Source organism: Pongo pygmaeus, chromosome 2 (assembly GCF_028885625.2).
Source record: "Pongo pygmaeus isolate AG05252 chromosome 2, NHGRI_mPonPyg2-v2.0_pri, whole genome shotgun sequence".
Lineage (NCBI taxonomy): Eukaryota > Metazoa > Chordata > Mammalia > Primates > Hominidae > Pongo > Pongo pygmaeus.
The window spans coordinates 160,219,699-160,241,487 of record NC_085930.1 but is presented as its reverse complement, the minus strand read 5'-3'; the positions used below and the strand labels follow the sequence as shown (position 1 = coordinate 160,241,487).

The 21,789-nt window shown below is 36.5% G+C and overlaps 2 protein-coding genes across 7 annotated transcripts in view; one reads left to right on the top strand and one right to left on the bottom strand.

Annotated features, from left to right (window-relative positions):
* Positions 1-21,789, bottom strand: part of MED12L (mediator complex subunit 12L) — a 342,962-nt gene that overhangs the window by 33,168 nt on the left and 288,005 nt on the right. For all 6 annotated transcript variants that reach the window (XM_054480270.2, XM_054480271.2, XM_063662349.1 and 3 more), the window contains 7 exons: positions 20,392-20,481; positions 19,241-19,350; positions 18,912-19,047; positions 17,946-18,107; positions 14,996-15,358; positions 13,032-13,188; positions 8,327-8,538 (listed from right to left, as the gene is read on the bottom strand). In XM_054480270.2, coding sequence (XP_054336245.1) covers positions 8,327-8,538; positions 13,032-13,188; positions 14,996-15,358; positions 17,946-18,107; positions 18,912-19,047; positions 19,241-19,350; positions 20,392-20,481 — 1,230 coding nt within the window. The remainder of the gene's footprint in view (positions 1-8,326; positions 8,539-13,031; positions 13,189-14,995; positions 15,359-17,945; positions 18,108-18,911; positions 19,048-19,240; positions 19,351-20,391; positions 20,482-21,789) is intronic.
* P2RY12 (purinergic receptor P2Y12) overlaps positions 18,378-21,789 on the top strand; it is a 46,885-nt gene continuing 43,473 nt past the window's right edge. The window contains exon 1 of the mRNA XM_054480277.2: positions 18,378-18,439. The gene's annotated coding sequence lies outside the window, so the exon portion shown is untranslated. The remainder of the gene's footprint in view (positions 18,440-21,789) is intronic.

Below are 21,789 nucleotides of genomic sequence, written 5' to 3'. Positions count from 1 at the left end.
TTTCAGAAAAAAATTCCATTAAATTAAACATGGTCAATGCATTCATGATTCTGTGTTACAGTCTCAAACATAAACCGAGTGAATAACAGTGAAATGAAGACTATAATTATTACCAGCTACAGAAAAACCTGCTTCTCATTTTGACGTTCAAAGGGCAATGCTATAAAAATTTATTTTAAAAAAAAAAGAAAAAAGAAAAGAAAGAAAAAGGAAGGAATGACAGCAGGGGTGTTACCATTATGTTGTCAAAGTCTTCCAGAAGGGAGACAGCAGAGTTACAGAAGTCCTACAGAAAGGGGACAGCAAGAAAACGGCAGACAATACAGATAAGATTTTTTAGCCTAATGACGTGGGTAGCCAAAATACATATGAACTATTTCATTTAAAACAATGTTGTAGGAAGTCAAGACTTAAAACATAGGCCCTATAAGGGTTTTATTAATTCATATGTCAAACATCCTCACTACAGACTGCAACACTGATAAACAATATGGTGATATTCATATACTAGAATAGCACAACATGGAGGTTAAATGGTGACATAAAAGAAGTAGAGGAGATATCAGACACCAAAACGTGCTGCAACTAAGGGGCTTTGGAACCCCCATGTGACCAACAGGGGGCTAGGGTCCTTCCCGCCCTAGGGCCAGTGGTGGAGCTCAGGACATGTGGGTCACATTAAGCAGACAAGACATTAAGTAAACAAGTCAGCAGGCCATATGTTCTTGAAGGATGTAATTAGCCCCATCCCCAGTAAATCCAAGTAAGAAGAGACCATCAGGTTAACCACACATTCAACCAATCACAGTAGACAACAAATATTTATAGTGCCACCACTGTTTGCACACTAAGAGGGTATCTGATTTAGGAAAAGTCAACTGAATACCTGGGGAAAATTGCTATTTCTCAACTAAATGAGTCCCTTTCTAAATCATTTATATATTCAAATTCCAAAGGATATATTACTGAGATGTTAAAAATTTCCCTGAGCTCACTGAGTTCTGGAGATGGAGATGAAGCAAAGGATTTCACCAATAATAGAAAAAGCATTTTACTATACTGAGGATTAGAAAGTATAGGAGGAATTTCCCAGGCAAATAATACCTATTCTCACCATTTTACATATAGGTACATAATTCATTGCATTTGTACATTGGTCTTTAGATCCAGCTGCCATGCTTGTATTGGTGATTCTTTTCCTCACCCCTCCATCCAATCTTCTGCCCTCTCTCATAAAAATCAAGCTACAAACACTATCTCCGAGCTCATTATATTTGCCTAATCATAATTTTAGCAAATAAAATCAGCACCTTCCTCATCATTCAAATAAACACAGAAATACCAGATATAAGTAATAAGTGAAGCACCCACCTCCCTGGACATGCTTTCTACCCAAAAACCAAAATGATAGGGTTTAGGACGTATTTACCAGGACAGTGGTTTTCTTCTCCTAAGTTCATTTTTGTCATTGAAATGTGTATTAATTACACCCTCTGAATAAACACATTAGTTATCAATACTCAAAATATGTTTCAACAAGACTATTTTGCCTACCTTTAACAAATGAGACTATAATTTGAAATATGCTCTATTTATATGATCAGGAAATTTACAAAAGGGAAAAAAGGGAAAACCTGAATAGCTAGCAAAGTTATAAAAAAATGGTTAAACTCACAGGTAATCAGGACAATGCAAATTAAGATGTCATAATATAATACCATTTCACCTGCTCTGATTGAGAAAAATAAGGTCTGATAATACCAAACATTGGTGGGAATATGGAGAAAGAAAAATGCTCATATACTATTCTAAGAGGAATCACCACCACTTTCAAAATCAATCAGCATTTCCATGTTCAGGTACACACCCTAAAACTTTCCACATGTATAGAAGAAATGTAAAAGAATGTTTACTGTAACAGTTAACAGCAAAAAAAAAAAAAAAACTGAATAAATTAAATGACCATCAACAGAATGAATAAATAACATATTAATATTCATAATGAAATAACATCCAACAGGATAAATGAATAAATATAACTACATGAAACAAAGTAGAAATAATTAAAATATTAGCTACAAAAAAGCTGCAAAATAATACAACACATGTGAGAATATTTACATAACATTTCAAATCTACAAAGTAATACTGTACAATGTTTATGTTGATGGATGCAAACGTATAGATTAGAAATATAAAAACATGCATAAGAAAGTAAAACACTAAATCATGATGGGGATTCCCACTTTAGAAGAAGGGAGGGAAATGATGATAGAAGGAGACTCATCCACATCTGTAATGTTTTGTTTAAAAAATAATCTACAGCATTATGGAAGAATATTATTTAATAAAGCTAGTAAGTGCATTAGTGATTATTACATTATTTTCTATTCTCATCTCTATGCTTGAAATACGTATACCATTAAAGAGTGAGTAGGAGGGATAGAGAAAATAAACATATTCCAAGGTGATACCATTTCCTTAGGGTGGGAGATCAACTACCGAACAAAGAGTAATTACTCAATTTAAATGGTAATCCAAGAGCATGTTCCCATGAAGTCACAGATTCATTTTTGCCAAGGAGCTAACAGCTCTGGGAGGTTCTGACTCAGTCATCCTTCATTCTTTAAATTACCTATTTCCTTGATTTGGATACACAAATGATGGGACCTGCTCCATGGTGGATAACCTAACCTCTTTACAAGTCACTAAATGTACTAGCTATAACTGGGCACACATTTCTGTCCTCTGAAAGGAATCTTCCTTTTCTGTCCTGAAAAATCCTTATGATTAATGATCTGTATGGCGCCTATAACCAAGTGCATTTTTTAACCAATTTGTCTGAATCAACTCAAGCTAAACATATCTTCTGTCTATCCTTCTTTGGACTCTTGAAAATATGCTGTCTGGAATTATTACAAAGAAAAATAAAATAATTTAGTATACTGAAAGGAAAAATCAGGATAAAGCAACACCATAAATCAAGGCATAAAGTTCTTTTCCTGGGTCAAAACTTTAGATTGCTTCTGCAAGCCCCTTCCCTAGATGTCGATATTGTGAGGGGTATGAAAGTTCCTTAAGGCCTGGCGCGGTGGCTCACGCCTATAATCCCAGCCCTATAGGAGGTCGAGACAGGCAGATCACCTGAGGTCAGGAGTTCGAGACCAGCCTGGCCAACATGGTAAAATACTGTCTCTATTACAAATACAAAAATCAGCCAGGCGTGGTGGTGCACACCTGCAGTCCCAGCTACTCGGGAGGCTGAGGCAGGAGAATCGCTTGAACCCGGGAAGCAGAGGTTGTGTGAGCAGAGATTAGGCCACTGCACTTCAGCCTGGGTGACAGAGGGAGACCCTGTCTCAAGAAAAAAGAGAAAGTTCCTTAAGATTCCTTCTGCAAGCTCCTTCCCTAGATGATCGATATGGTGAGGGGGATGGTGAGGTGAGATGAAAAAAAGTTCCTGTTGTCAAAAGAAAAATACCGAGTATAAGAAAGGAATGAGTGGAAAATAATTAAAGCAGCATTTTGCATTATAACCAATATTCTATATTCTGTGATAGTTCTAACAGAATATGTGAAAAATAAAATACAGTGATACTTTTAACACTGAGATTGGAATAAGTCTCTCAAGTGATCACAGTATTTAAAGAACAAAAACACACCACTCTAAGAAGCTAAAATGACAATTAGGATGACAAAACAACATTCCTTTTTATGAGTTTGTTCTATTGGTAACCACTAAGCAAATCAGGATTAAACCAATCCTATTAATGGCAATTTATGTAATTACACAAGTAAACCATTTGATATGCTTTTATTTTAAAGCTTAACATATTTAAGAAAATAATATTGTTATGGGAAATGAATTTCTTTTGAAATAACAAACCATAAAAATACTAATAAGCAGCAATGATAAGTATGACAGCTAACACTTTTTGAGCACTTACTATGAGCCATCCACTGTCTTAAGGGCTGTTTTACCCATACTTAATCATTAACTTCACAACTACCCTATAAAGTAAGTACAGTATAGTATTAGCTCCATTTTATAGATGGGACTCTGAGGCACCAAAAGATAGTGTAACCATTGGACTGAGTCACATCTAAATACAGGACATTGAGTAAGAAATAGAAATAGCTTTTTTTTTTTTTTCAGTAGTCGCCACTTCTCTGCAGTTTCACTTCCCACAGTTTCAGTTACCTGCAGAAAACCGCAGTCCGAAAACAGGTGAGTACAGCACAGTAAGGGATTTTGAAAAAGACGACATTTACATGTTTGTTACAGTATATTATAATTGTTCTATTTTACTATTAGTAAGATATTGTTAGTATCTTACTGAGCCTAATTTATAAATTAAACTTTATCATATAGGTACCTATACACAGGAAAAAACATGGTCCATATCAGGTTTGGTCCTCTGTGGTTTCAGCAACCACTGAAGGTCTTACAACATATTCCCTGTGGATAAGCAGGGTGATGGGACTACTGTATTTTCCTAGATGGAGACTGCAACCAAGAAGAATGAAAACAGGTTTCTTGCCAAAACATCTTTCTGCATGTCCATATGCACTAAAGCTATAGGAAAATATACTCAATTATAACAATTATTACATCATATAATCTCATTAAAATACGTAACAATATCCATGCTATTCAGCACTTGTTGTCTAGGTACTGTGTTCAACACTATCTTAACACATTCCTGAGGAAATATAAGACAATCCATGACAGAATATTCCATGACTGACTGAAGCTCGTGTACAATCTCTGCAGTGGAACTAGAGGGTTATTTTATGGAATTCTAGTTTTCACTGTGTATCACTGAAGGCTGGATGGTTTCTGCATATGCCAACTTCCCCCACTAGACAGAAGGAGGATAAGGGGACTCTGTGAGGTCTTAGATATACCCTGAATTCAGGAATTTATGTTTACCTTTCCCATTTAGGTTTCCAAAACAACCGTAGCAGACGTCACTAGAAGGGTCAGTTTCTGGAAGCACTGGGAGGGAAAGCTATGAGAAGGGTGTGTGGATAAAAATCAGAGTGCTGAGGATTAAGGCTACTAAGAAACTTTAGGCTCCTGGAAGCAACTGTTCAAATCTTGCATTATTCATTTGATACACAGCTCACAGATTGTACCGTGTGCTTAGCAGATGAAAGGATAATACAAAATAGTATACAGCCCAGTGTCTGACCTCATAAGAAAAGGGGGTAACCAGTGGGTTACTAGAAAACTGTCGTAGGAAGCAGTCACATCCAAAACCTGGAGAAACTCATCAGCCTGTAAAAGCAACTGCTGAATTCCAAAATCAGTTTTGAAGGTTAATATAAATGGAAATTCTCTAATATGTTTGTTATATTTAAGAAAATGGACCTCTGGAATAAAAACATATCTACTTACTTTTCTCTACAAGAAGCCAAAAAATGAAAAAATAACTATATTATTAGTCCTTATGTAGCTAGAGAAATTCATATCATATGTGGGTGAGTAACCTGAGAAAATCTTCCTGCCATAGCATGAAATGGTCAGTACTTACTAGAAAAGCAAATTGTGCCCAGCAACATATTTAAAACAATTGATCAATATTGCTTACATTCCATATAATTCTGTCTTTAGATTTTGAAGGATTATCAAAAGAATTTTTTTCTGCCATAACACCATATTTAGCTAAATTCCAGTTATATTAATAGCTTATACATGATCTATTGAGAGGAAAGGCACTAACATTTCCTCAGAACCTCCTAAGTACAGGTACCATGACGGATGCTACATGCAAATCTCATTAGCTCGATGTACTATAGGATCGCTGTACATTGTGACCGCATAATGTATGCATTTCTCTTCCTTTAAGAATACTATTTTCCTCAATTATCTAACACTTGAAGAATGATAAAGAGAAAAAGACATATCCTACTTGTGAAAGCCCTTCAGAGACTCCATAGTTAAGTTTCAACTGTTAAAAACTGTTAAAAAAAAAAAAAAAATTGAGTTTGAGATGAAGAGGTGAATATTGTACAATCACTGTTATGAAGTGGAGCTTTTACTATTTGAAGATGGCATTTCTGGTCTTAAAAGTTTAAAAAGAGAAGAATAAAGAAAAAAAAATCCAACATTGTAATGGAGTTAGCACAAAAGAATCAGAAAAAGAATGAAATAACAATTAATTCCCATTGGTACAAGCAGTACAACTGTTGGTGGTACAAAAGGATACAGCCAGGTATTTTTGGTAGGAGAAAGAAAAGTAATGGTGTCATTCAGGTACACTTCCCCAAATATGCAAGGATATCTTTGATTACATGTAGATTATTCAATTAAATGCTTTAAAAAATTTTCTAGCTGAAATCGTTTGTCATGGCTTATATCAGGAAGTGAACCTTTTAAAAACAGGTATATTTACCCATAAATTTCCCAGTGGCCTTTCCCCCAGTGCTAGGAACAACTTAACAGTATTTCAAAGTTAATTTGGCAGTAACAGTTTATAAATAAGAAAAACTATGCCTCGTGATAAAAATATAGATATGAAAAAATGAATTAAAGTGGCAAGTTTTACTTTACTTTATTTATTATTTTATCTTTCTTGAGACGGAGTCTCACTCTGTTGCCCAGGCTGGAGTACAGTGACATGATCTCGGCTCACTGCAAACTCCACCTCCCAGGTTCAAGTAATTCTCCTGCCTCAGCCTCCCAAGTAGCTGGGACTACAGCGTGGCATGCTCCACCATGCCTAATTTTTGTATTTAGTAGAGACAGAGTTTCACCACGTTGGCCAGGCTGATCTCGAACTCCTGACCTCAAGTGATCCACCTGCCTCAGCCTCCAAAAGTGCTGGGATTAGAGGTGTAAGCCACCACGCCTGGCCCTAGGCATTATTACTTTGAAAGAGGGCTAAATTCATTGTAGTGGGATGGTTTCTCAACTTCTAGTGAAATTTTTTAACTCAAAAATGATTTGAAGCAATAGTATAACTCTATTTTTGCTGATTCCCAAAAAGAGCTAAAAATCCCAATGAAGTTTTAAATGGCTCTAAACATGTTGCTTATTTAGGCAAATTAAATAATTTTTTTCATATTTTAATCAAATGTTCATCATTTATGTGCAAGCAGCAGCTTAGACTCATCTTTTCTGACACTCAGGGAGCTAAAGCAATTGTTAGAGGTCAGGGAGAGACAAGCATGTGGTGATGACTGTTGCTTGCGTCATCATACAGTTCAATTAGTTTCTTCTCTCTTGTCTTTATAATGACTAACCTTGCCATCACCATCCACCAAAATCATCACTAAGTGGCCCAAATGCAGGGAGTGCCGTAAATTACACAATGGAGATATGCCTAGAAAGTTATCCAAAAGACAAAGAATATTTTTTTAAAGCATTTCAATTTCTTGCTATGTTGAAAGTATTATGGCTATTCTTAGAGCAGGATGTACCTGTAGATGCGCTATTTCCATATGAGGATCACGAAGGTACCTAACTCAGAGAGTTACCCTGGTATCTTAAGATAGCTAATACATCTAAAGTGCTTAGAAATGTTTTGGCATATAGTAAGTGCTCTATTAGTGATAGCTATTATTATCAAAATAGTGCATGACCATTTTAGAAAAGCTAGAAAATACAAGTATACAGAAACTAGAAAAAGAAATCCCCATTCTCACCTCACACTTTAATGTATAGACACATAGGTTTTTCATGAGTTTATACTAAGTGGTGATGTTTTCTTAAACATGGATCACTGTCTTCTATGAAGAACATTGGGTTATAGGCCACAAAAATAGAAATATGAATCAAGAATTAAATTGAATGTATCCAGATCCTGACTGTTGTTTATAATTTATCTGCTCTAGACCTTATTAAATATACACTAGAAACAAAAATTAAAGACAGGGCACTATCAGAGAAAACCTAAGAAACATCAGGGCTTCAGGACATAACCTCACAGTAATAAGTCTAAAAATAATACATGAAACAAGAGCTGAAAGTAGTGCAAAATATGGTGGTAATTATAATAGAAAAATGAGAGCTCAGAGAAGGTCACCTCAAGGATAAAAGGCCTGCTTCTTCTAATTTATCGAAAGTCATCAGCCCTTCTTTTTGTTTTAAGGTATACTTTTAATAAACCTAAGACATATCAAATTCTTATTTGAGCAATGATAACAGTAAAATACAATGGAGGAAAACTATTTACAAGCCTGTAACAGAGAGATAGACCTGCACTCACACAAGTATACAGGGATATGCATACAGAAAGAATATGCTACATACCCCAAACTTATCCCAAGCTAGCAGAGGTAATAAAATGCAAAGGACTCCATTGCTGGGGTCTGGACAAACCTGTTGGAAAGGCCGAGTCTGGGCTTGCCTGAGAAGCCGCTGTTGCTGCTGCTGCTGCAGAAGCTTCATCTGTATCAATTGCTGCTGTGATGTGATTGCATGAAGAGAAGGCGGCTGCATCATGGCGCCCGAGCGCCGCTGTAGCATATTTGACAGAGCTTGTTTGGTGTTGGTTGGGACAAAGGAGCCTGCAGGGTCCAATCTGGAGCCACCTACAAAAGCAACCAAAAGGAAACACTTTCTAACTACGTTAATGCAACAGGTCTTCTTATTTATCAAAACACAGAAATTTCACCTTCTAAGTCTCACTTCATGAACAAAGTAGAAAAAAATGCACTGTCCCGCCTGCCACAAATATTATAGACCTGTTGAGTTGCATAATTTACAAAAAATGGGGGGAGTGATGTAGAAGTGAATTATACTACTTTGATATAACTTCATAGAGGTCTTCAGTTCATAAATTGAAATGTGTAAAATATACAGTTGTTGGCATAATTTCATAATTACATGGGTTTTAAATTAGGCAAGGCCCTCAGGAACACATTACTTGTATAAAACATACTGCCTTTGTGATGTATTTTGCCAAGTTCTTAAGCCATCCATATAAATCCTTTTGTACTTTTCATCAAATCTGAAGTTCATGTCATTGAAGCCTTTTCACCATGGCAAAATGAAAATGCCTGTTTTATAGTAGAAGCATGAAAATACTTTAAAATCTTGAAATGCTTGCAAACTTCAAATACTATGATTGTAATGACAAAACATCTTTTTTGAAGGCTAAAAATCAAATAAACAAGCAACTATTATACTGATGCTTAAGAAACCACAGGAAATCCTTTACATATTTGTATATTATAATTTGTCATGCGCCTTTAAAAGTTAGGGGAAAAAAAGTCGACATTTGCTGGCTTCACAATAAATGTCAATTCTTCATTCACCAAAAATAGTCCTTGATACATGTAAATGAAAAAAACCTCTACATAAGCACCTCACAAAAGTTGTTTTATCTTTTCCATAAAGCAAGGTGTATGATGAAAACATTTTAAAGCTGTTTTTTTGGAAAAACCCACATTCTTTTAAAGACTCAGTGCCACAATCAGCAATACAATTTATGAAGTTGTGAAAGGAAACAATCGTGGGACACCAAACTCACTATGACAAAGGTAAAAGTCAATGTTGGGAAGTGAGTCATGCAAAACTATCCCCCAGTTTGTTTCCTAAAGAGATAGCTGCCAAGACAGAAGGCTATATACCTCCCTAGGAGGCCTCGCTCATAATTTGCTCACAAGGAAATTCCTTGTGGGCTCCAAAAGATTTACCCTAAAATTAACAGCTTATCTTTACGGTGGGAGGGGAGGGTTGTGGGGGAGGAGGACAGAACTAGAAGTCATCCCTCCACTTATCAGAGACAAATATATACTTGACCTCTTCCTCTACTCTATGTTTACTTAATCTTATGTAAAAATGCAGATTCAACACCATAACTGACTAAACCTTTAACCTGCTTCTTTCATATGTAAAATGTAGATTCAGGGAATGCTGATCAAAGCCTCAAAAGAATGAAACTGCTTACTCCTTTTATCTACTTCCCCTTCTTTTTCTTCTTTCCCCTACTGCCTACTCTTTCCCCTTTAAATACGGAAGTCCCCAAATCCTCTTTGGAAAAAGCACAGATATTCCTGTGATTCTGTGTTCCTTTTTCCCAGGCATGTCCTCAACCTTGGCACAAGAAACCTCTAAAATGAGTGAGATTTGCCTCAGTCATCTTCTTCTATTTACAAAGTCATTCAGCAGCATTTGAAGAGCATTTGGAAAAAAACAGAAGATCAATCTAAGTAACACATGGCAGGGTAACTTCTGTTGAAGCAACAATCAGAACGTATATTACGTGTTAAGAATTATGTATATTGATATGTAAAAAGAGACTCATTTACAGAAAAGGGAAATTCTTTTTAAAGATTAAACTATAATCTAATTTTTAAAAATTTTCCTAACTCTATCATCTTGTACCTCTGAGAAACTGGAATAAAATATTACGAATATGGCTGAAGCCCTTTGTACACCTAATTATTTCCTCACTTACTCCTACCAAATGCTACTCTGAATCTGGAGTTTACTATCCTATGCATTTCCTTACAACTTTATCATACTGGTGTGTATATATGAGAAAGATTAGTAAAGATATGTATGTTTTTGTATGTGAGTGATGGTGGGAGATTGTTTTGCATTTAAACCCTATATGAATGGAATCATGCTGTACATACTGTCTTGTAACTTTAGATTGTGCTTGTTTAAATGAAAATAAATTTGCTCATATAAATCCTCAAAAATAATTTTTTTTCAAAATTTATTTATTTATTTATGTTTACTTTCTGGTTTTTTTTTTTTTTTGAGATGGAGTCTCACTCTGTCACCCAGGCTGGAGTGCAATGATGCAATCTCAGCTCAAGCAATCTTTGCCTCCTAGGTTCAAGTTATACTCCTGCTTTGGCCTCCCAAGCAGCTGGGATTTCAGGCACCACCATGCCTGGCTAATTTTGTTTTTGTATTTTTAGTAGATAAGGGGTTTCACCATATTGGCCAGGCTGGTCTTGAACTCCTGAACTTAGGTGATCTGCCCACTTTGGCCTCTCAAAGTGCTGGGATTACAGGTGTCAGCCGCCGTGCCCAGCCCAAAATTTATTTTTTAAATGCCATCTCATACCTAAAGTTCCTCAACTTGCAAAAAGCTTTCTATAGTATTCTACAGGGAGAGATTATGTGCTTTCACAAAGCAGTTAGCTTTCAATTCACAGACAGTCCTTGTGTGTCAATATCTACAAAGAAACTTCTACATCTCCAAAGTTTAAAATGGCTAAAAATTCACATGGACCTTGGCATTAAAAAGAGGAAGTTTAAAAGGATGATGATTGCATCCTTCTTTTTCACTCTGAGTCTAGTTTGTAGTCTATATTCATTCACTCAACAATCTATTTTTAAAAGCCTACTATAAAGCCAGAGGTTCCTCTAAGTTCTGGGGATACTGCAGTGAACATAATAGAAAAAATATCTGCCATGAGGCTTACATTCTGGGAAGATAACAAATCAATAAGGAAGTAAGATATAAGCAAGTCTGATGCTGTAGAGCAAGCTTGTCCAACTCATGGCCTGTGTGCTGCATGCAGCCCGGGATGGCTTTGAATGCAGCCCAACAAAAATTCGTAAACGTTCTTAAAACATCATGAGATTTTTTTTTGGGATTCTTTTTTTTTTTTGTAGTTGATCACCTATTGTTAGTGTATTTTATGTGTGGCCCAAGACAATTCTTCTTCCAATGTGGCCCAAGAAAGCCAAAAGATTGGACGCGCCTGCAATAGAGAAACAGAAAAAAGAGAGAAACAAAGGGTAGAGGGAAGGGGTATGGGTCTACAATTTAAAACAGCTTAGTGAAGGCGCCAGTGAGAAAGTAATGTGATCAAGCCCAATGGAGACAGGCAGGAAGTGATGTAGATATCTGAGGGAGAGCACTGCAGGTACAGGGGTCAGCAAGTACAAATGCCCTGAGCTAGGAATATGTGAAGATCACTTACTGAACATGTCTGCAGAGTCAGGCTACCTTCAAAAGGCTATATAACTATTATAATTTACTTTTAAATCTTACATATGTATGTGTGTGTAACATAAACTTTATTTCATCTTTTAAAAAGTAGGTATTTTGCACATTTTAGTCACTGCAATATCCTAGCATCCAAAACTGGGTCCACTATATCATGAAGCTCAATACATTCTTGAATAAATAACTGAATCACCCACCCTATGGGAATAGGTATTAGCATATTCATTTTACAGATGACCAAAATGAAGCACAGAGAAATTAAGATTTAGCCAAGATTATATAGCAAGAGAGTGGTAGAACCAGATTTTAATCTAAAACTCTTAACTACCAGACCAGTTCCTTTAACCATTAATTTAGAGGACAAAATATGGATTTCCCCCTGCTATAAGCCATGAATGAAACATTTTCTTCCACAGACCTCAAAATGTCAAACTCAAGTTATAATAAAAATCACAATAGAAAAATTTAAAAAATTATTTGTTAAAATGGCACATCCTAACAACGCTGACAGATTTCAAATAATTTAAATATGCTAAAACATGCAATGTTTCATATAGAAAGAAAATTGAATTCATTTTTAATTAAGAGATGTTTTCATTTAGAAAATTTTCATTTGGGATGAGAAATCTACTTGGGCTCGAACCAAAGCAATACTAAAATCAGGAACATTTACTATGGTAGTTTTCCTTGTTGTTATCTAAATTTTGCTGAACCAATTTTCTTAGTTGTCATGATGATTCAGAACAATAAAAGACACTGTGCAATATTGTGTAATCTTTTAAAATGCCAATCAGAATTATATCTGATAAAAATACACACACATTTTATAACATAAAACTTTTATCAACTTTTATATCTTACAGCTTACATTTTAATCACTAGCTAATTTCCTTTTAACACTAAATAAAAGTTCCAAAATCAGTACATAAACTCGTAATTTAACCTATTTCAGAAAACAAAAAAAATTTCTGTGTGAAGGGAATTACAGAAATGTCAACTGAGCACTCAGTAGCTGAAATGTCCAAGTTTTGTGGAGGTTTCAGGTTAAAAGCAAAGAGAACCACAAGCTGTTTCTCATCTCTGAGTCATCTGTGCTTTCTCATCACATACCTGGAGCAAGAGATTGGTTCTGAAGGAAAAAGCCGGGCTGCTGGGGCTGGCCCATGAGGTTGTAACCCCACAAGGTGGACTGTGGATGGTGCATCATTTGGGAGGAGATAGGCGAGTAATTAGGAGGCACTCGGTATATGTTGCTCTGTGGATACTCCTTCAACATAAAGTTTTTAAAAAAGTTACTTAACTCCACATATCACACAGCTAATTAATGCAAATAACTTCAGTAAGCTATCTGAGGTACCTCCTATCCCAATGTACAAAGCTGTTTTTTATAAAGGCGAAGATGGAAGGAAGAGTGCTAATAAATCCCCTAGAAAATACTCATTTGAGGTAAACTTTTCCTTGACTTAAACAGTGCTTGGCTTGCAGTGGGCAAAGATGGAGAAGGATCTCTTCTGAATTCTATTTCAAAAGACTACAAGTGTGTCAGGAATACCAATACTGAACGACACTCATCACTGGAAAAGGACCTTCAGTTGCTAAGACTCATGATCATTTCATCTTAGAAGGCCTTTCCAATATCTTGGGTCTGGAGAATTATGCCAGAGATCCCTACAGTGCTTCAGAACCACTCTTTGGCCAAGATGGTATTTCAATTGCAATTTTCCAGACATCATTCTAAAGAAGTAGATACTCCCCTCATCCCCCGTGCTTCCTCTTCCTTATAGTAGCTGCAAAGCCTGTTAAGGATCACACCTGAAGGTCTCAATTTCCCTACCTTCCCTCTTCTAGCCCTAGAGGATGGAAGAGAAACAAAATCTCACTTTCCTGCAATTTTACCAAAGAGTGTATCTCATTGAAAAGAGGGAGCTTCAGGAAGAATAGAGGAAGAGCGGACATGACCAGACTGACTTGGGGAGCAGGATTGGTTTCAGGGCTTTTGCATCTGAAAAGAACAAAAGCCCATCCATGTGGACTGACAGGCTGGAAACCCCAAATTTGAGGGAGTGTCAGTCTGGACCATTTTAAACTTCCCTTCAAGACAAAGGAATACTGGTAGGAAGACTGAATGAGAAGGGGGCACTGATGCTCAAGTGGCATCCTAAAGTGGCGGTAGTCATTTCTAGAATAGTATTAATCACCAAGCTATCAGCTAGGAAAAGACGTATTTTAGTTCTCACATAGGTAAACAATAACCAATCATGAATATCTGAATGAAATGGTGAATATTTCTTCCACTGTGCAGCAAGAATGCTGTGGAATTTCATTAAAAATGTCTCAAATCCTCTATCAAATATTTTCCAGGTTTTAATTTAATTTAAATAGAAAGATATTTTATGCATTACTTCTCAAGGTTTACAAAATTATTTCTAAATCACCATCAAATAGATTTCTGTTGTAATGAAAACACTGTTATACGTAGGGAACACTAACAGAGAAGCAAGAAGTAAAACTATTTTAAATTAGGCTTATTTTCATCTTTTATAAAGTCTGAAAACGTGATAAAGAAGGCAAATATATGAGGGTAAGATGGAATAGTAAAACACATAATCTCAGGAACATCCTATCGGCTATGTTAACTACAACTTTTATCAAAGGAAAAGCAAATAGAGCTTTTTATGTTAATTTACTGAAGATATCAACCACTTAAAATACAATAAATATTTTAGACATATTAAAAGTATGTGAGAAAATGGGATTGTATAGTTCTAAAAATTTCAAGTTTCAAACCCAAGGAAATTAGGAGGCACTGAAATATTAACTGAATATCACAATGGAAGCCTACAATTAAAATAAAATTATTAAAAGTAGAGGACGGAAAATCAAAAGCTTTAATCTTTTGTCTGTGACAAGTCATTGTGTGCCATTCAGTTTATTAATGCAGAAACCTGTTAGGAGAACTGTCATAACAAAACTTATCCTGCTCTTGGTAATGTTTCGAGGGATATGATTTGGGCACGAGTAAATCTCATACTAAATTCCAATGAGCCAAGGTTCTCCTTCCTTTCCCCACTTACATCAACTCTTGAGCTAGATTTCGTCTTGCGCTTCCTTCCCTTTGTTTTCTTTTCTTCATCTGTTGTGGTTTTTCCCTGATCTGACAGCTCAGCTGACTTCCTTTCTGGTTCCTGAGAAACTGGAGATGTGGGCTCTTCCTCTTCCTCCTCAGGAGGCAGGGGCAGTGGCTGGAGGTAGTAACTGCGGGGCTTGGGCATGGGGTGTGTGTGATAGAGCAAGAGGTGATGCTGCTCCTCGTACTTGATCACTCTTCGGTCCACTCGGACTGTCCCAAACCAGGCCCAGGACAGAGGAGCTGGGTTCTTCTGACCCTCAAACAAGTCCCACGGGGACACCTTCTGCTTCGTAGAGACCTGGAGACCCTGTGGGAAAATAGCACTCTCAGATAGCACACTCAGATCTTTTCCTTATTCATAGGCCAGGCTTGTATGGGACACGGAGTCAGAGAACATTTTGGCTGGCGTGAGCCCTAGAGAACCCGAGAATACAGCAGAGAGGGTTACACAGCTACATCACCGGAGAGCAGTGGCTAGAATTCAGACCTTTGTAAGCCCGGTTCTACAGTTCTTTAGCCACATGATGCTCTGTTTAGGCAACATAGGCAGTCTAGCATATTTTATTGTTAATGTGTATTTCCTCTTTTTGCTAAAAAAATTCTAACACTGCAAAGTTAATCTTACTAAATTATAACCAGTTCTAAATCTCTCTAATCTATTTATAATTTTGAAGATAATATCAAATTTAAGAGTCAAGTTATAGTCAACATCTAATTGGGTTAGTATTAACTTCAATCCAAATCTGTATGAACTTGGTTCAATATGGGGGCCCTGTACTTAATAAGCCATACTCTGAAAATAATATTATTATTAGAGAATTAAATTGTAGCAGCAGGAATAAGTCTTTCAACTCAAGCTTATCTTTACTGACTCTAGAAAAAAAAAAAATTGTTACTCTGTTTTTATTCTTAACATTAATTGGTGACATCTCTTGGCACTTGCCTTAAAATGTCAATTAAAAAATATTTTTCCTTAAATGGCCCCCAAATAACTACTCAGTCATTCTCTAAGATGTGAGTGTTACTGTTGTTATCTATACACATTCTTTTATGAGTAGCTTCATCCAAAACCAAGGTTCAGGGCAGGCACAGTGGCTCGTGTCTGTAATCCCAACACTTGGCGAGGCTGAGGCGGGTGGATCACCTAAGGTAAGGACTTTGAGATCAGCCTGGCCAACATGGTGAAACCCTGTCTCTACTAAGAATACAAAAAAAGGCTAGGTGTGGTGGCTCACGCCTGTAATCCCAGCAATTTGGGAGGCTGAGGCAGGTGGATCATGAGGTCAGGAGTTCAAGACCAGCCTGGCCAAGATGGTGAAACTCCGTCTCCACTAAAAATACAAAAATTAGCCAGGCATGGTGGCAGGCACCTGTAATCCCAGCTACTCAGGAGGCTGAGGCAGAGAATTGCTTGAACCCGGGAGGTAGAGGTTGCAGTGAGCCGAGATCATGCCACTGCACTCCAGCCTGGGCGACAGAGCAAGACTCTGTCTTGAAAAAACAAAAACAAACAAAAAAAATTAGCTGGGCCTGGTGGTGCATGTCTGTAATCCCAGCTACTCAGGAGGCCGAGACAGGAGAATCGTTTGAACCCGAGAGACAGAGGTTGCAGTGAGCCAAGATTGCACTACTGCACTCCAGCCTGCGCGACAGAGTGAGATTCTGTCTCAAAAATAAATAAATAAACAAATAAATAAGTAAAACAAAATAAAACCAAGGTTCAATTGCCACCTGTAAATTGACTGTTTCCTAATATTTGTCTTGAGATGAGAATTTTTTCCTTGGTGTAAAAACCACATATCCAAATGGATTCCAGATATCTTACTACCAGGAAGTCCGCTGACACTGCAAACTCAAACTTGACCATGACTTTAGCTTTTTTTCTTTACACAAACTGGTATTAGATTCTCAGGCTACTCTAAATTCCCTGGTAAATATGATTCTTTCATGTCTTCATATAAACTCTCCCTTTATTTGTACCACAATTTTCCCTACCTCGCAGCTAACTCTTAATCCTTCAAAATGACTCGTGTCAATTTTCCTGGGGACCCTATTCTATTCCCTAATACTCTCTCTGTACCATGACACACAAATCTCATTACACTGTAATTGTCTGTCTACTTCCCCCTTGAGGGTAGGAACTCTGTCTTTCATCTTGGTGATTGTGGAATGTCTGTAGTTGCTTACTGTTCATTAAAAGTATAACTGACCAATTGTCTCATATTTTAGAGAAACATCTTTAATATCTTATATAAAACAAATGTCCACTAAATACTGCTTGATAGGAATAGAGAATATCCTAACAATTAAAATAATTTTTATTTGAAATAGCTTACTACATGAAGGTTTTCTTTGTTTTGTTTTGTTTTTCCCCAGAGACAGGGTCTCACTTTGTTGCCCAGGCTAGGGTGTAGTGGCTATTCACAGGCATGAGCCTAGCACATTGCAGCCTTAAACTGGCTTCAAGCAGTCCTCTTGCCTCAGCCTCTCAAGTAGCTGGAACTAAAGACATGTATCACCATGCTCAGCTTACAAGAAATTTTTTATTGATAAATATATTCTGCTTCTAAATCTGAAGTAAAATCAGAACTTATTTTTGCTATTTTTTTTTTTACACTAAGCTTTTACTTAGTTTTCTCTTGGTAGGTTTCCGAAAATTTACTTAAATTCAGAGGAACATTTTAAGTCCTTTAAACATATAAAACGTAGATCTTCAAAGAGATGACCTCTTTATATGATAATGCCAATGACTAAGTACACTTAGAAGACAAGCATATGCCTTAAAAACATCAACAGCAAAATTGACATATTTTATACATCCTATGGTAAGACAAGAAAAAGTATTTCATCTTTTGTAAATAAATTTATATATAAGAAAAAACATTTACTCTTGCCTGTTTTTTATCTATAGAGTCAAATCCAGCAATTTTGTTTCCTTTTGTGTCAATCAAGGAACCCATAGGTTCACAAGTGATGACATCACATGTCTGTTTCGGCAAAGGTAGTAACTGTCGAACTTTGTCAATACTTTCTGATCGCTTGTCTCCTAGCTCTTTCTAAAGAAAAAAGAGAGAGAGAGAGAGTGAGAAGTGGGACAGAAATTACAAGGAAGGCAAAAGTTAACCAGAAGGAAGTTCCCCTATGAAACATTTCCCTTTTTATAGCTTAGCGCATGTTCTTTAACCCTGAACATGGTCTACAAGGCAGTTCCAAATAGAGTAGTGAGTGTTTCATTTCTTCAAGTAGAAAATAGACACATACAAAGGCACTGTTGTTACACAACAAACATCATAGTGCTGAAATGACAAAAATCCACGGTAGCGATCACAATCAGAAGGCAGGAGCTGCAGAACAGAACACTTTCTCATGTCCAGGGTCAGATTACAAGGTAACCGTTGATTTATTTGATTGGTAACGCATCAGATTTATTTGGTTTCTTTTTTGCACTGTTTTCTTACAATTTTTTTTTAAAGAGTCTGTTAGTGGTCAGTCAAATGAATCGATTTATAAATTTCAATGCAGATGGCAATTTTTTCAATTACACGTGCCAGTCCAAGCATAGAGTTATCCTAAATCTATCTAATGTTAGTATTCTGGTTATATATTTAACAGTGGATTTCTAAAGTTCTTTAAAAAATTAAACATGTTTTATAATATAATTGTTTTCAATAAAAAATAATCAAGGTTATGTGCATGTAACTTCTGGGTACTGATAAGGTTAGGTGGAACAAACAGCAAATAATCACATTAAATTAAGTTGAATACAATTAATAACATTTAATGAGTAGTAAATTAAAATGCACTAGATAATAAATCCATAAACAACTGGAGCTCATAATATAGGCTGATCTCAAACTTACTTTCAGTTTCTTTACTAAATTCATGTATGCACGCTTGTTCTCTTCAGATCCCCCAGGGGATGCATTTGATAGGTCAGAGGCTAATGTTCCATTGATTAAAACACCCAGCATGTCAAGAACTGTTGTGAATAATTCACTAAGAAAGAAAATAATTATTTTCATCTTAAAGTGAAACTGAAATACACTATTTAACTGAGTATTTTTATTCAAGGCACAGAATTTTTAATAGTATCCAAGTAAATAAGATGTGGCAGAAATCGTCATCAGTGTATCAAAGCTTACACCATGCATACACGTAGCAAAATAAACGTGAAATGATAAAAACATACTTGTTAGTGTGCATGTCAACAGTTCCTGAAGTAATGATCTGAAGGAGTAGGAGGGCCCAGTCTGTAGTCCACTGGGTGCTCCTCTGCACCGTGTCAAACATTCCTCCTACCTAGCAGACAAAATACAGTAAAATATTTGCATTCTGTAAAACAGAAAGTAACACCCCATTGCTTTATGTTATCAAATTTTGATTGTTTTTTATTTAAAAAAACAAGGGATGCTCTAGTTTATAGATTATCTTATCTTTTCTCTCACTTACCTACATGTTTATCACTATTTTTAGTTCTTTCAGCACAGTTCAGTCATTCAAAAATTAAATAAAATGAAAAAGGGAAGTAAGTATCTGAATGTGGGCACCAATAAACTTAGCTTTCTTCTGTTCCAAATCTTTTATGATGTCCAGTTTTATGATGCAATTATAGTTGAATTAAACCTGAATAATGCCAAAGTCATGTAATCCAATTATCTGCAACTTTGTGTTTGCTGTACAATTACTATTGAATCTAAGCCTGCTATCATAATACCATATGGAAACATCCACTATCACAGCAGTGGCGGGCAGGAGGCTTGGCCCGCACACCTACCAGTTCACTTGTTGGGACAAGGTTAGAAACAACTGCAAAAGTATCAGGCAGGCCATCTCCCAGAGGGGCCTGCACTTGGGCTTGCCTGATGGGAAAAGAAAACTCAAGGAATGCACAATATGTGAGACATTTTAAATTTCTATAAAACTTCTCTGTGGGATTTGTCTTTATAATGAATTTGATGGAAAGTTGGACAAAACTTTGAGTTAAAAGACTTTTTAAATGGTTTTAAATAAGTATAGTAGAAGCTAACACTTATCTTATAACAGTCTTCTCAGACTTATTCTTAGCACAAACTGAAGAGAAGGAGAGATTCACTGGGGTAGAGGTAGAGAAGGCAAATCAATGCTTAAAATACCTAGCACTGTCTAGATGTCTGACCAGACAGGAAGGAAAGCAGCAAGGGAAACAGAAGGCTTTAGAAACAGGGAAGTAATTACAGAGAGCAAAGAGTGGAAGTCCTCACCTTGTAATGGAGACTTTGCACTTAGGAGAAGTGGAAAGCTGGAGGTATTTTCACATGTAGATATGTTTAATGGAGGAAAAATACTAGAAATGTCACTTACCAAATTTAGGCGGAGTTGCAATGCTTCGTGCATCATCTGCCGTGCTTTTATGTCATCTTGGTATCGTTCTTCTCTCCAGTTACTTAAAATCTAAGACCCGGAAAAAGAAATCTTTTTCTCTCCATTAAAGTTTAATTTTTCTCTCATTTAAAGATAAATTGAGTTTTACACTGATAGCAAAAAACAACTTCTTATCTTTAACAAATTAACAAACAAAGCTAAATAAAATTTTAGCTTTCTTCTTCCTCCATGCAGACAGAAATCTGGCTATTTATTTGTGCATTTGCCTTTCTAGGTGGAAGAAGAAAATCTTATATAATTATATAGCCTATGATTAAGTCTGAGAAAATGCTTGAGAGGGCCATCAAATTAAGCATTACTAAAAACTTTTAAAATACATTACCTCATTGGTCTTATGAAAAAAAACACTGGAGAGACAGAATTACATTTTGCCTCAGTCCTGTGTTATATTTCTAGGGATTTGCTGAACCCTAGCAAATGTATTATTTTGATGTTTTATAGAAGAGAAGGTCTGCTATCTTATGTATGTGCCTTCCTTGATAAAGAGAATGCACGGTACTTTGAAAAATATGGCATTGTAGACATCAGCCAAGTGGCTTTATCAGTTTATAAAGTGGGCTGCTTCTTCACTTCCTCACTGACTCATACTAATGCTGGAAAAGGAAAAATTTGCTTAGGAAAGGGAGCCACAAGTGGGCAACACCCTAAAATCAGATGAGATGAGCAAAAAAAAAGTGCAATTCAAAACAAAAACAAAAAACCACCAACAAAAACCCTACCATGCTCTGAAATATGGTCATTAATCAGAGTCATCTTAAAAGAGTTCAAATGAGTCACATGCAGAAGTACTCCATCCCAACAGATGACCTGTAAGTACCCTGCATGGTGAGAGGAAAGCACTTCCCAAATCTCACCAAAAGAAATGAACCCCTCCCTAAGGCTGGCTTAAGGGGGCAAGGCAGTTAACTAAACAACAAGCTCGCATGGAGCTCAAATAATAGTAGTGGGACAAATAAAACTAAGTGTAACAAGTGGTTTGAAGCATGGCAATGGCATAGAGAATGGCTGTGGTCCTATTTTTAGAGGGTGATCAAAGGCCTCCCGAAGGAGGTAACATCTGAACAGAGAACTGAATGAAGGGAGCAGGCCATGCTAATCTCTGGAAGGGAATCTTTCCACCTAAAGGGAAGAAAAGATGCACAGGCACTGAAATGAGAATTTGCTCAGCAAGTTCAAGAACAGTAACATGGCCAGTGCAACAACAGTGGAGGAAAGAGGGCATGACTGGTAGGAGACAAGGTAGGAGAGAGAGCCAGTGTCAAATCATGTCTGGCCTTATCAGCCCGAATTTTTTATACTAGGTATACTGAGGTAATA